The 13935-nt window shown below is 45.6% G+C and overlaps 1 protein-coding gene across 1 annotated transcript; it reads right to left on the reverse strand.

Moving 5' to 3' along the window:
* Window positions 1-8012: 8012 nt before the first annotated feature.
* On the reverse strand, window positions 8013-10768 carry LOC133773450 (microtubule-associated proteins 1A/1B light chain 3C-like). Its single transcript, XM_062210793.1, has 4 exons — window positions 10711-10768; window positions 10284-10339; window positions 10009-10115; window positions 8013-8262 (listed from the first exon to the last, which is right to left on the reverse strand). The coding sequence occupies exons 1-4, from the start codon at window positions 10766-10768 to the stop codon at window positions 8013-8015; spliced, it is 471 nt and encodes a 156-aa protein (XP_062066777.1).
* Between the last annotated feature and the right edge of the window lie 3167 nt (window positions 10769-13935).

Raw genomic sequence — 13935 nt, forward strand, 5'->3', positions numbered from 1 at the left:
CTCCTGCCTTTGACCTCTAGTTGCTTATTCAAGGTGAGCTCAAGAGTCTGGGTCAGAGCCCTCTGAATGGCTAAGGTTCCCTTGTTCTAATAAAAGCATAAATTTGGTTTAACCAAATTATGTGCCAAATGATGTGCCTGAATGTTACCTCGACAATTTTTACCTCTATGTAAAATGACTAGTGTTTACAAAAGGAATGTCAATTGTCTGAAACAAAGTTAAACTAAATTCATTTCTTTGAGTCAAATAAGATGACATAAAATATTTTAAAAAGTTCTGAAACACAGGAAATACTTCCAAAATATGTTCTAGATCATCCTGTCCCTTTGGCTGTCCTTCCTCTGTAATGAAACTGTAGCTGGGCAGACATGAGCCTATATGTCTGAGAGGAGCAGGAAAAAAATGGAAATTTCTGTGTGATGGAACAAGGTGGCAAGTCTTGGAAGCAAATCAGCATTTACATATCAAAAGTTGTGCCATTGTTCAATAACCCCATTGGATTGGTCCCAGCCCTCTCCTGGAGGCAGTTTAGGGGAATCTCATCTGCCCTTCATCAAGGAGGCTATTATGAAGTTCTGGGAGGGATTTCACAGCCATTAAGGCCTCCACCCAGCAACATCCCAGAAAGAGTATGGGGGAGAAGAAATAGGCCCACACTCAACATCCATAAAAACACCAGTTTGATTGCAGACTGGGCTCTGAGTTCTTTACTGAGAAGCCCACCTGGTCTGTGAGGTGTACTCTCCTCATTGAACTTTGCTAGCATGCTTACCAGTACTCTGATACTCCGTGTCTTACATCTGAATTCTTTCTTGCATGAACACAAGAGCCCCCAGAGCAGCTGATCCCCAGGAGCGAAACAATGGATGATAAGGCTGCCACAAAATACACCAGACACCGGAGTAAGGGAAAGTGTTTATTGGAGAAAACCCAGCAGACCGGAGGGAAGGGGCGAACAAGGAGAAAGAGCGCACGTGTCTGGAAAGTGGGTCTGATATCCCTTTTCCAGGGGGTGGGCAGGGAAGTAGGAATAGCGAATCCCATTAGGATTGGGGTAGAGCTTGACACAGGTGGTTGGGCCATGGGGTCACCTGGCTTCCAGCAATGGCGGCAGGGGGTAGGGCCTAGGATGGTGTCAGGGTGTAGAATGTGCCATAGATAAGACTGCACCATTTTCCTAACAATGGATCCAATCAAGACTTTCACCACTTCCCTAGCCAGTGGAGGCTCGTGTGTGGTGCTGGAGGTTGGTGCTAGGGACCTCAGCAGAAGGACAGAGATGATCCAGATTGAGAAACACCCATAGCTGATTTGATGGAGCTATAGTTTTCTCAAAGTTGACAATAAAGCCATATATTTTAATCTTCCAGTAGTTTAAGGAATGACAGGTTTAACTTTAACCCAGACTTAACAGTTCTCCTGAGATCTGTAGCCAGGGACATACTAATTTCTGTTACATGAAAACCTAAGTTACTCTAGAGCTAAAGGAAAATATCTAAGTTATACTTGGTGGCCAGGATATAAATGGTTCAGTGAATTATTCTCCTGAATATGAGAATAAAGAATAGTCTTTATAGGGCCTTTGTCTCAGGGTAACTTTAGAAAATCTCTTTTTAGTTGTATAATGGTAGCTTAATCTGAGATGGGGTTTCTCTTATAGAGAGAATCTAAACTCTAAACTCTAAATCTAATCAGAAATCCAATTATAATGTAATTAGCCCTCTAGAATAAAGCAGGGACAGTTTCACTCTTTTCTATGCACATAACCCCACCTCCCTAAACTCATGGAGTCATACCCCTATACCCCTCCAAGCTCACCTGGGTAATTCCTTGATTTAAACTTTTGGAGAGGTTTTCAGAAATTTGTCAGGAAATCTGAGCCTATGTGATCACCAAAAACGTTGCATTTATTCATTATTTTCCCCCTTTAATTGGTCTGATTTTATGATCTAAATAATTGTTTTTTGTTAATGTCTGAAGGTTCTTTGGACACTAAAATCCCTTCACTTGTGGTTTTATATTTTGGCAAGTTCACTGTTAGCCCCATATAAACAGGAATCTATTTGGAAAAGTAGATACAAAGGGCCGGCGTCTCAGCTCAATAGGCTAATTCTCCTCCTGCAGCGCCAGCACCCCGGGTTCTAGTCCCGGTTGGGGCGCCGGATTCTATCCCAGTTGCCCCTCTTCCAGGCCAGCTCTCTGCTATGGCCCGGGAAGGCAGTGGAGGATGGCCCAAGTGCTTGGGCCCTGTACCCACATGGGAGACCAGGAGAAGCACCTGGCTCCCGGCTTCGGATCAGCGGATCAGCGCCGTGTGCTGGCCGCAGTGCGCCGGCCGCATGCAGCGGTCATTGGGAGGTGAACCAACGGCAAAAGGAAGACCTTTCTCTCTGTCTCTCTTTCTCACTGTCCACTCTGCCTGTCAAAAAAAAAAAAAAAGTAGATACAAAGAAGTCAAGAAATATTTGTTCATTTTTTTAAAAAGACTTTTAAAATAAATTAATCTTTTTATTCATTTGAGAAGCAGAGTTATAGATGGGGGGAGAGAGACAGAGAGGAAAGGAGGGAGGGAGGGAGGGAGGGGGAGGGAGGCCTTTCATCCACTGGTTCACTACCCAAATGGCTGCAATGGCTGCAGCTGGGCCAGTCTGAAGCCAGGAGCCAGGAGCTACTTCCAGGTCTCTCTGTGGCTGCCGTGGTCCAAGCACCTGGGACATCCTTCACTATTTTCCTAGGTGCAATAGCAGGGAAATGGATCTGAGTGGAGCACCCAAGACTTGAACTGGTGCCCCATGGGATGCCCATGTTGCAGGTAGCAGCTTGACCCTCTGTGCCTCAACGCCAGCCCCAAGGTGCTGCATTTTTAACAAGCCCCCAGGTAATGCTGATGCTACAAGTCTACAGGCCACATTTGGAGACTGAGTAGACTGTAGACCACTGGTTCTTACAGAGGGCTGTATTACCACACCAACTGTCCCTCAGAGACATTTGGCTATGTTTGGAGAAATATTTAGTATTTTTATAAGGGGAAATGTGGCATCTATTTAATAGATGTTGTTAGACATCTCTTAGTGCAGATGATAGCCTCCCACAACAGAGAATTATTTGCCCAAATCTCAGTCATGTAAAGATTGGGAGATTCTGTCCTAGACCTGGTCTAACTGCCACGGAAAATCATGTCCTCCCACCAAGAGGGTTTCCTAGGAAATAGGTGCAACTGGTTCCTTTTGGTTGTGATACAAAACAGTACACACCTAGAAATAACTTATACATATTTTAGAAGAAAACAGAGGATGAAGGGGCATGGAGAAGACTTGTGATGATAAGGCCATGATCAAGAACATATGTGATCGGGGCCGGCACTGTGGCACAGCTGGTTAAAGCCCTGGCCTCAAGCACCGGCATCCCATATGGGCGCTAGTTCTAGTCCAGACTGCTTCTCTTCTGATCCAGCTCTCTGCTATGGCTTGGGAAAGCAATAGAAGATGGCCCAAGTCCTTGGGCCCCTGTACCCACAGAGGAGACCCGGAAGAAGCTCCTGGCTCCTAGCTTCAGATCGGCACAGCTCTGGCTGTTGTGGCCATCTGGGGAGTGAAACAGTGGATGGAAGACCTCTCTCCCCCTCTCCCTCTCTACCTCTCCTCTCTCTGTGTAGCTCTGACTTTCAAATAAATAAATATAAAAGAAATCTTTGAAAATATGTGATCTATGAAGGACTTTGGATGTGACCATATGTGTTACCTTCAGGTAAGGGCTTGGCAGTGCAGAACCAGTAAATCCAATAGACTTGGGAAGTCTCTTATCTCATGCAGGACCAAAACAACCGCAACAAGACTCTATTGTGATTTATCCCCTATTCCCTTCCCCTCCCAGGATATCTTGAGGGTAGAACTGTTACTATAATCCCATAGCAGGGGTCAACAAACATTTTCTATAAAAGATTTTATCTGCATATGCATGGATTTCAAAGTATTTTGTACTAAATACGCTTTTGATTCCATTTTTCCGCAAACTTTTTGCAGTCCTCAGCTGTGGTCTTTCGCCAACTACTCAAATCTGTCATTTTAGCAAAAAAGCTCTAGAGACTGGTGGGCATGACTACATGTCAACAATACTTTATTTATAAATATAAGCTCTGGGTCAAATAGTCTGTGAACCTGTTTGCTGACAGGTCAGTTTGCTGCCCTCCAATTCAGGCACTCAAATGAATTTGGGGTTATCTATAACTCCCATGTTAGTGGTGACATAAGAAGCTGCATTTTCCTTCTAGCCCTCTAAAGGCCACCACAAAATATACCAAACACTGAAGGGAAAAGGTTTTGTCAGTGGGGGCGGGGAACGTGACAGGCTGGAGAGAGAGGGTGGGAGAGAGGACCTGTGTAGAAAAACAGGGCTTGTTATAGCCTTGCAGAGATAAGGAAGTGGGAGCATCGAATCCTGTTAGGGTGGGGGTGGAGTTGACACTTGTGGTTGGGCCATTTGGTCACCTGACTTCTAGGAAGCCAGGCTGAACTTAGGAACTGAGACCGAAACTTACTGTACAAGATGGTGACTGGGCCAGTCTAAAATGGCACCCAAGATATAAGATGGTGCCTCAGACGAGAGGGCACCATTTTCACTAACAGCCCTCACTTATTTTATGACTTGAGGAGAGTAACTAAAGCTTTGCAATAGGTTGCCCACCCCCACCACCCAGTCTGTGAAAACACTCAGCAAAATTCCACAGTCCTGGGTTCTCCCTCTGAGGTTAACACTGCTGTTTTTTTTTTTTTTTAATTATCATTAAGTACCAACTACCAAAAGTGTATTTATTATTGCTAGGAGCCATGAGAAATACTGCCCCTCTCCCCAAGTCAAGTTCACATTCTTAAGGAACTTTTAGGGAGATTATTCAGTAAATTCATGTGTGACAATTTGAATGCTTAGTAAACTCAGGTATGGCAGGTGAAAAAAATTGATACTGAAAACTTTCTTAAATTTCATTTGGTTCAAATAAGTGTAAACATAATGCAAGCATAGTGAGAGAAGTAAATGCAGGATGATTGTATATTTCTAATCACGTTGGAGAAGGGAGAGTCTAGTCACATTGTGAGCCTCAAGCCACTGAGCTAATGATCACATAAAAAGCATCCACGTGAGAAAAACTTCTATAGATACTATCAACAGGAAGTAGGATTTATTCTTAATACACATGGCATATAATGAGTTACTATAATAAAAATCAATAGAAAATTATGAATGGCCTCAAAGAAATGTGATCATAATTCATAGAAGTATACATTCCCAATAATATAGCTGTATAGATACAAAAATAAAAGGACAATATCCAGATTGAAAATGATTGAAATCCTTCTCGTATAGACAGGCCAGCTTCTGTCTGGCTTTCTTGGATCATCTGCTGTCCAGCTGCTCCTTCTGAGGATGCTCCATGGAACCCAGCTGTCAAGCTGAGAGGTCACTTGGAGCTCTGCCAGTCTTTGGTCCCAGCTGGACCCAGCCTTGAGTCATCCCAGTCTAGGAAAGTAAACGAGCAGCCTCCAGATGATTTCAGTCTCAGCCCTCTGAGTCATGCCCAGCTTTTCAGGTCTTTTGTGGAGTCTGCAGATGTCATAGAGCAGAGACAAACTATTGCTACTTTGCATTTCCCTTACCAGAGACTTCATGGGCATAACAAAATGGCTGCTTTATGCACTGAATTTTGGCTGGTAACACAATGCCCACCCTAAACAAGACATCTGAATCCATCCTTAACATCACATACGTTAAACAGAAAGGTTAATATATGAGGGGAAGCTACATCAAATGGATCTTGGAGCCCAAACAAAATACAAGAGCCATCTAGCTACAAACCCAGGCAAGGTCCTCTCTCCTTGCAGTATGATGACAATCCCAAGATCCTGTGATTCAAGAAAGACCAAGGCAGTGGAGAAGCTGAGGGCAAGAGGAGCATCACTGGGCATGGGCAGTTGGGTAAATGTCCAGGGCCACAGATCCCTCATCAAGCTCAGTGTCAATCATAGTATACTTATGTGGGAAGAATATTAATGGATCAGTGAAACAACAAGGATCTGTCTGGAGAACGAGTCTGTGAGACAATGTTTTTACTTGGTGTATGACAAAGATGATGGGGGATGAAGGATGATGGGGAACTGATTAGAGCTGGCATGGCAGAAAGGGAAAGACCAGCTTGGAGCAGCTAGGAGCAGGGAACCGCAGACCCTCCAGAGGGAGCTGGGGCATATGCTAGGGCCAGCACTGCTGAAGAACCTGAGTGAGCCCACACATTTTCTGTATCTCAATGAAATTTCTCTCTTCCTTTTTTCCCATCCTCCTACATTTAAACTAAAGTCCAAAGCCTTTAACAAAATTCACAGGGTCCTACAGAGATTGCCTAACTTCTCACTCCCACTGTACAATCTTGTTTGCAAAGCTCTGCAGACTTTCAAACCTTCAGCCACCCTTCCTTCTGCCTGGCATACTCGACTTCCACTTACTTCATCACTTGGTCCCAGTGAAAGTTATTCCATCTATCAGTCATTCTGGTTTTTCTTCTTTATTATACTCCTAAGTATCTGAATATCATCTTCCCTGGCTGGAATTAAAGAGAACTCTATGAGGCCTGAGACCTTGCCTATCTTGTTCAGTGCTGTATCTCCAGAACCCAGAATAGTGCTCAGCAAATAGTAAATGCTCCATGTTTGCTGAAGATGATTAAATAAAACTCCTTCCTAGAAAAACTTTTATCCACACTTTCTATAAAATTAGTGTCCCAAGGGCCGGTGCTGTGGCTTGGCAGGTGAAGTCACTGCCTATGGTGCTAGCATCCCATATGGATGTCTGTTTGAGATCCGGCTACTCCACTTCTGATCTAGCGCTCTGCTATGGCCTGGGGGACAGTAGAGGATGGCCCAAGTGCTTGGGCCCCTGCACCCATGTGGGAGACCCGGAGAAAGCTCCTGGCTTTGGATCAGCCCAGCCCCAGTCATTGCAGCTATTTCAGGGGTGAACAACTGGGTGGAGGATCTCTATCTCTGTCTCCGCCTCTCTGTAATTCTGCCTTTCAAATAAATAGATAAATCTCAAAAAAAAAAAAAAGTCCTGCAAGCAGGACCTGGGGTACTTGTTTCTACTGTTGCTGCTGAGAACTCCACTATGAGTGCGTTCATGGAGCTCCACTGCACCCCTTAGTCGTCCTCAGGCTCCCCTGCAAGCTGTGTTAGCATCACTCAACACCATAGCTCAAGGATCTGGTAGGGATTCCTCAAGAAGAGTAACTGAGTCTTAGGGAACCTAGCAGAAGAGTAGTAGCATGGCTTCTACAGCCATACTCAACCTCAAGTCCCAGGTGTGTGAATACGGAAATGGTTCTTGGTTTGGGGTCTCAGCTTTATCTGTAAAATGATGGTTGACAATAGATAACCATGGATTTGTGAAAAGGAAATTGCATAGAATGAATCTTGACACATAGTAAACAAATTGTTTAAATGGCTTTATATTGAGAAGTTTCAACTTTGGCATAAATATGTAGCACAGCTTAACAAAAGAAATAAAAATAACCACATAGAGTAAATGCCAAGGAAATAGAATAATCTCTCAAAAGACACAGGTCAGGGCACCCCTAGGTGAGCTTGCCATGGTTCCCTCTGACTTCACCTGGCTCCATAGGCCAGAGCTGCTCTACAGCTGCCCACAGGTCGGGGTAAAATAACTCCTCAAGGGCCTGCCCACCTCCGCCAACAGGGAACACTTAAGATACATCCCCAGCTCATGTCACAAAACCGTTGCACAGCTCATCATTTCGTATTTAGAAGAAAGTGACTATTTACAAAACTTGCAAAAGCAGTTCACATTTTTCTTAAAGTAAGAACAGAAAGCACAAAGAATGTGAGCCAGGGAGGGCCACAGCTTTGCAGTCATTGGGTGGAGCCGATCACCCCATGCATCCCTGCTTCCCAATCCCCTCCAACATATGCACACAAGAGCAGTGCCTCTGACAGTGTCTGTTGCATCCATCAGAGGACAAGTTTCTCCTGACATGGGCTGAATGGGATTTCAGGTCTGTTCCCATGGCTGCTCCCACTGCTGGGGGCTGCTGACTCCAAGCAGCCAAACATCTCTTGGGAGGCATAGGTCATGTAGACAAAGCCGTCCTTGTCCTTGTAGTCCCGATAGATTTCTGCCATAGTCATGCTCATGCTGACCAAGCTCTTGTTGTCCACCAGGAGGTAAAAGGCTTCGGTGGCCCTCAGGACCATGCGGCTCCTGGGAAGGGGAGAAGGGTAGTGAGAGACTTGACCTGGAAGCAGCTTAGGAATCTGAAGTCTCAGGATGTGCAAGACAACTGAATTGCTCACAGCTGTTTCGCTGGAGCTTTAAGATCCTCAGGGCCTCCCAGTTGGGCCAAAAGGATGAGGTCATTCCACTTTTAACTAAGGCGAATACCAACACAATAATGCTAAGCAAATAAGTCCTAGGTCTCGATGAAAGCTATTTCCCCAAGGGTGCAAGAATGATGCATTATCTTCCCAGCGTCTCACAATTAAAGAGGCGTGGAAAGGATCTATGTGCCCTTCCCTCACCTTGCCATTTCTCCTCTGCCAGCGACACCGAGGAGATGGAGAAGGAGCAAGGCTTAGTTGGACATCCTTTAAATGTCAGGGGTAAACAGACTTCCAATTCAGTGTGCAGTGATGACAGTGAATCAATATAGGTGCCTACAGGAAGGCTCAGTCTCACCTTCCACACACTTCCATTTGCTCTAATTAGTGAAACAGACACAATTTCCCACTGCACTCTCAGAACTTTCTCGATGTGGGATAAAATCAAACATAAATGGGACATGGGGAGTGACTGGAATCTGATTCAACTTATACTCAGGTAATTTCTCCTAAAAGAACCCCAAAAGGTATTAGTTCTGGCTATTGTCCAGTGCCTTTGGGTAAAAAGCAACCATTCTGCAGTGGGGTGGGGGTGGGAGAAGAGTGGTACTAGGGATGGGAATACTGCCATTGGCTGGGTTGGAAAAGTTCCTGCGCCCGAGCTTGCACCTATCTCCTACATTTTACAAGCTCACTTTTGATGAGTGTTTGGGCATCCCCAAGGGGGAGAAGGCCACAGACAGGCATTATTGTCTATTTTGTTCACAGTTGGCTCTACAGAGTCCAGAAGGCACACAGAACACAGTTGGTGCTCAATAAACATGGATGAGGATGAGGATGTAGGTTGGGAGCCACAGGCAGTGACTGGAAAGAGGAAAAAGGGTTCTCCATCCCCAAGGGGTCACCTAATGATTGACTGATACAGTGGGATCTCCTCCTGACTTTGATATCTCTTTAGGCACCTGTCTTCACAATGAACTTGGAAACTTTGACAACTCTTTGAAACAAAAGAAAACGAAGACACTCATTCATTCACAGTGAGCCCTCAAAGCAACAGGCAATAGTGGCTATTCAGCCTCCAAACAGACTTTTTAACCTGGTGAAGACTTAGTCACTGGCTGTATTTACTCACAAATCATTTCCTAATTGCATTCATGCATCAGGTGACACCACTTAACCCTCTCAAGCTTTAAGAAGGGCAGGGACCTTTTGCTTTTCAAACAGTTCCCTGTCTGCCAGAAACGCAAACCCTGAGGAAAGGTGCTGCTCTCTGCCAGGGACGTGCAGACTGGCTTTCAGACAGTATCTGGAAGGAGGATCTTCTGGATGAGTTCCAGAGCCAGAACTACTTTAGGGAATTTTTTGAAATGTCGGCAGCTCTTGCAGTCTGTTGCTTGTTGTCTAAGGGGTTCTCCCCAATTGTTTAAAATAGAATAATTCTCACAGCATCTTTTTAGGGCACAACAGAATCTAAAAGATGAGTGAGTCACCAAAAGATCTCAACCCCTTTTTCTTCTGGAATGCCCACATACCAACCAAAGAAAGCAAACTTAGTTGCAGAATTCTCTCTTGCGCTCTCTCTCTCTCTCACACACACACAGACACACACAGTGTCTGCTGGGCTACCTACCGTATGATGCTGAGGAACTGGGTCATGGTCAGCTCCTGAGGAACCAGGAACTTGGTTTTGTCCAGCAGGGGCAGGAGCTTCTCTCTGGGGTAGCGCTCCACTATCACCTGCCAAGAGTATCAGCATGGGAATCTCCTGAGGCAGGTGCCCAAGAATGTGACTCAGAGCCTCCAGTATCTTAGGGACTTGCAAAAGAGAGGAGGAGGCCATTAGCTGGGCTTTGTTTCTTCAAAGAACAGATGCAGGCCCTTCTGGGGAAGGACAGCGAGTCTTACCGGGATCTTGTTTAGGAACTTTGCCCGGATTCCAGCAACTTCCTCTTGTCTGGTTGCTGTGGAGAGTTCAGGTAGAAAAGAATAAGTGGCTGGTGCCGCAGCTCACTTGGCTAATCCTCCGCCTGTGGCGCTGGTACCCCAGGTTCTAGTCCCGGTTGGGATGCTGGATTCCACCCGTATGGGAGACCAGGAGGAAGCACCTGGCTCCTGGCTTCAGATCAGCGCAGCACACCGGCCATAGCAGTCATTTGAGGGGTGAATCAACGGAAGGAAGACTTTTCTCTCTCTCTCTCTCTCTAACTCTGCCTCAAAAAAAAAAAAAGGGGGGGGGGGTTAAAAAAAAAAAAAAAGGATAAGTGGACAGTTAGAGAAAGCTGCATCCTCTCCTGCCTCTCAAGTTACCCAGAGAGCTGCCCCAGAGCTTTACCTAGGCTCTTCCTCTGCTTGAAGGGTCTGAGGCTTGGATTTTTCTGTAGAGGCGGCATTTTGCTCAACAGCTGTGTCTGTGTTGGTCTTTAAAGGGAAAAAGAAAAAAAAAAAAAAAACCACAACTCATTCCCCCAGCTGCATCCACTTCCACGCTGCCTGCAGGAGCCTAAAGGAGGCTTTAAATAGGGCTGAGTGATATCAGGCCAATCCTGACCCTCCCTTCTCCTGACTCCCTCTTCCTGGGCAGCAGGAGGTCAGTGCTGAGGCTGGAAATGGAATGGCCACCTGCTTGCTGGTCAGAGAAAGTCACTTCGCTCTTGACCAGTTCAAGATGTGTCTTTGCTAAAGAAATTAGGGTTCATGATGAAACCATTGGAACACACACTCTGACAGCCGAGGTATGGGCTGAGGACTTTAGAGAGGTGGAACTGCCTTATGCCACGGTTGTTTTTGCACTTCAGTAATGAACCAGCTTGAGGTGAGTCCATGATAAATCTGCCTCTCTCTGAAATGTGTTCTATAATTCTCAAGGCAGTCTTTGCTGCTTTTCAAAGAACAAACCCCTGTATTCAGAAAGCTTAAGTGATTTGCCTAAAGCCACGACAGCTAGTGAGAAGGCAGTTGGGATCAGAACCCAGCCGAGTCACAAGGTAGACATACATGACAGTATGTGGTGTCATTTATCTTCTCTGCAAAGGACCGTTCTAGGATCTTTAAGAGGTGAGCAGCAGAGGCACACAGAAGGTGAATTTCTTGCCTTGGGATCAAACATGGAGTAGCAGGCGGAAGGTGGCTCTCTTGGTTCTCAGCGCTTGCTTCCAGATTCTTATGCCCATCCAAGGAGCCCTTCAGATTCTGAGTGAGCAGGTTTACGTTTCCTTTGTCGTGAAGAGTGCTTGTGTATACTTTGACTTCCCAGCAGTCATAGGACAGTGAAGAGTTTTGAAGTGAATACACAGTAGAGTGGAGGAAGGAAATATGTTCTCCATATTTGCAGGGTGAGTAGAAAGGAAGGGTGAGTCTCAGGGCTTTAGGTCAGAGATCAGGGGTAGGCAGCAGGTGCTCAACTGACAGCATCACTGAAGAGAGAAATTGACCTCATGTTGTTTCACTTGATCTTCAAAAGGCGGCAGGCCCTCAGGTGCACATAATACAAAGCAGGTGTGTGGCGCTCTGGGGCCAAGCATCTTTCAAGTCTGGATTTCATTTAAATCTCCCCAGTTGCCTTGCAGGTTGGAAGGCCAGGTGGGAAGCATACCTTGCAGGGATCAAGACAACTCGGTCAGATTACACTGAGGTGGGACCCATCCTACACTGTGGGATTCTCAGGGGCAGGCCTGGGCTCCGACACCATGCAAAGCTGGTGCCAGGCGTGGTGCTCCCACTACATTCACCTTAACTTCTGATCTTATGTAGGTGATTTCACTTTACTAATTATGATTTTCAATACCTTAACTTAGAGTGGGTATAGGAGGCTTAACGAACTGGGATAGGCAAATCAGCTAACATGGTACCTGGCACCAAATCCAATTCTCAATGTGTGTATTTTTTCCCACGCTTCCTAAAACCATGCCTCCCCAGAGCTCCCACAATCCCAGGAAACTTCATGTGTATTCAGATCTGAAGGCTGAAGGTAGAGGTAAGAGAGAGGTCAGGGGAAAATAAATTCCAGCTGCAGCCATTAGACAATCATCATAAGGGTTTGTGATGTTAAGTGCTTTCTCAGCTGGGACATGGGGCTTACAATCTGTACCAGGCACTCTGCGTTTCGAGAGGTGGTGAGGTAGTAAAATAAAGGACATGGGAAAAAATAAAGTTTATCTATGTATCATTTGGGCAGAGGCATAGGATAGAACACTTTCGTTGAAAAGTGTCTTCTTGAGGGGAGCAGAGTATCCAGTGTGCTGTGTGACCTGATCATGTTCCTGGCCAGTGCTCCTTTGGGCTGTGTGTGGTGTGGGACCTATCACCTGGGAGATAATTCAAGCCACACAACCACAATGCCACATGGATTTGGGGGAAGGGATATAAATAACCCTGTGGAAAATGGTTGGAGCAAGAGTGCCCATGCTCAGTGTGAAATTCTACTTGCTGATACAGTAAACAAAAAGCCAACTTTTGAGGCCAATCAGACATGGACAGTGAGAAATACACTTTTTAGCATCTGACCTGTCCTGTGGACAGAACAAGCTGACAGAGGTCATTTTGATTCCCACTGACCTCAGCAATCACCCCACGCAGCCCTAAATCTCTTTTCTCAGACCCAAGCACTGGGGGAGTAAAGACTAGGAGTTCGGGTGCTCAGAGAGAGGGATGCTTGAGAACAGAGTTGGGAAGGATTTGCTCCTTTCCACCTATAAACAGGCTTAAGCCTTGTCTTTCTTGAAATCGCAACCAGTCAGCCTTCCCTTGATTCTCATGCACAGAACTTTGGAAATGGCCTTGGGTTCTAACTCCTCTTACAAGAGAATTAACCTCTTCAGAATGCATATTATCCATGAGCAAAATGCACATGCTGTCATTCATCTTGTAGAGTTCTGTGAGGACTAAATATATAAATCTGTGTGATGCACACATACATAAGGTATGACACTGCTCAATACACACGAGTTCTTCCACACTACTCACGTGCTGGGTAGCTTATAGCCTCACCACTCGGCTCGCACCTCCTGGAACCTTTGCAAGAACAGTCCAAGCTCACTCTTTGCACTAGCTCACTGCCTCTTCTCTCCTTTGGCTCCTGCAATCTGGAGTCTGTCCCAATGCTAATGCAAAGCTCTGGGGAGGGCAGCAATAATTCACACAAGAGCCTCCTTTCATAGTGCCAGTTTAATTTGATCTTTGATCCTTCAACATTTAGAATTTTCCATCTTCTCCTGCAGGGCTACTTCTCCTTAGGGATCCCAAAGATGACCTAATTTCAAAATTGTGTGTGTGTGTATGAGAGAGAGAGAGAGGTTTTCACTTTCCTCTGAAATGTGGATAGAAACTTTCACAAAAATTTTCTACCTTCTTACCTATAGTAAGCAATCTTACATGAAAGCAGTGTTAGTAAAATGGCACAGGTCTTATCTGTGGCACAATCTACGACCCAGACACCATCATAGGCTCTATCCTCCATGCCATTGCTAGAAGCCAGTTGACCAGATGGTCCAACCACAGGTGCCAGCTCCACACACCCCTCCCCCCCTCCACTCTATGGGATTTGCTGCTCCTGTTTCCC

This window comes from Lepus europaeus, chromosome 14, assembly GCF_033115175.1.
Source record: "Lepus europaeus isolate LE1 chromosome 14, mLepTim1.pri, whole genome shotgun sequence".
Classification (NCBI taxonomy): Eukaryota; Metazoa; Chordata; class Mammalia; order Lagomorpha; family Leporidae; genus Lepus; species Lepus europaeus.

Excerpts from the sequence above, each read along its gene's own strand:
- LOC133773450 (XM_062210793.1), bottom strand. The coding sequence starts at position 10,768 with ATGCCGCCTCTACAGAAAAATCCAAGCCTCAGACCCTTCAAGCAGAGG. Across the intron at positions 10,340-10,710 it reads CAAGCAGAGGAAGAGCCTAG|CAACCAGACAAGAGGAAGTT; the intron begins GTAAAGCTCTGG and ends AACTCTCCACAG. Across the intron at positions 8,263-10,008 it reads CAGTTCCTCAGCATCATACG|GAGCCGCATGGTCCTGAGGG; the intron begins GTAGGTAGCCCA and ends TCCCCTTCCCAG.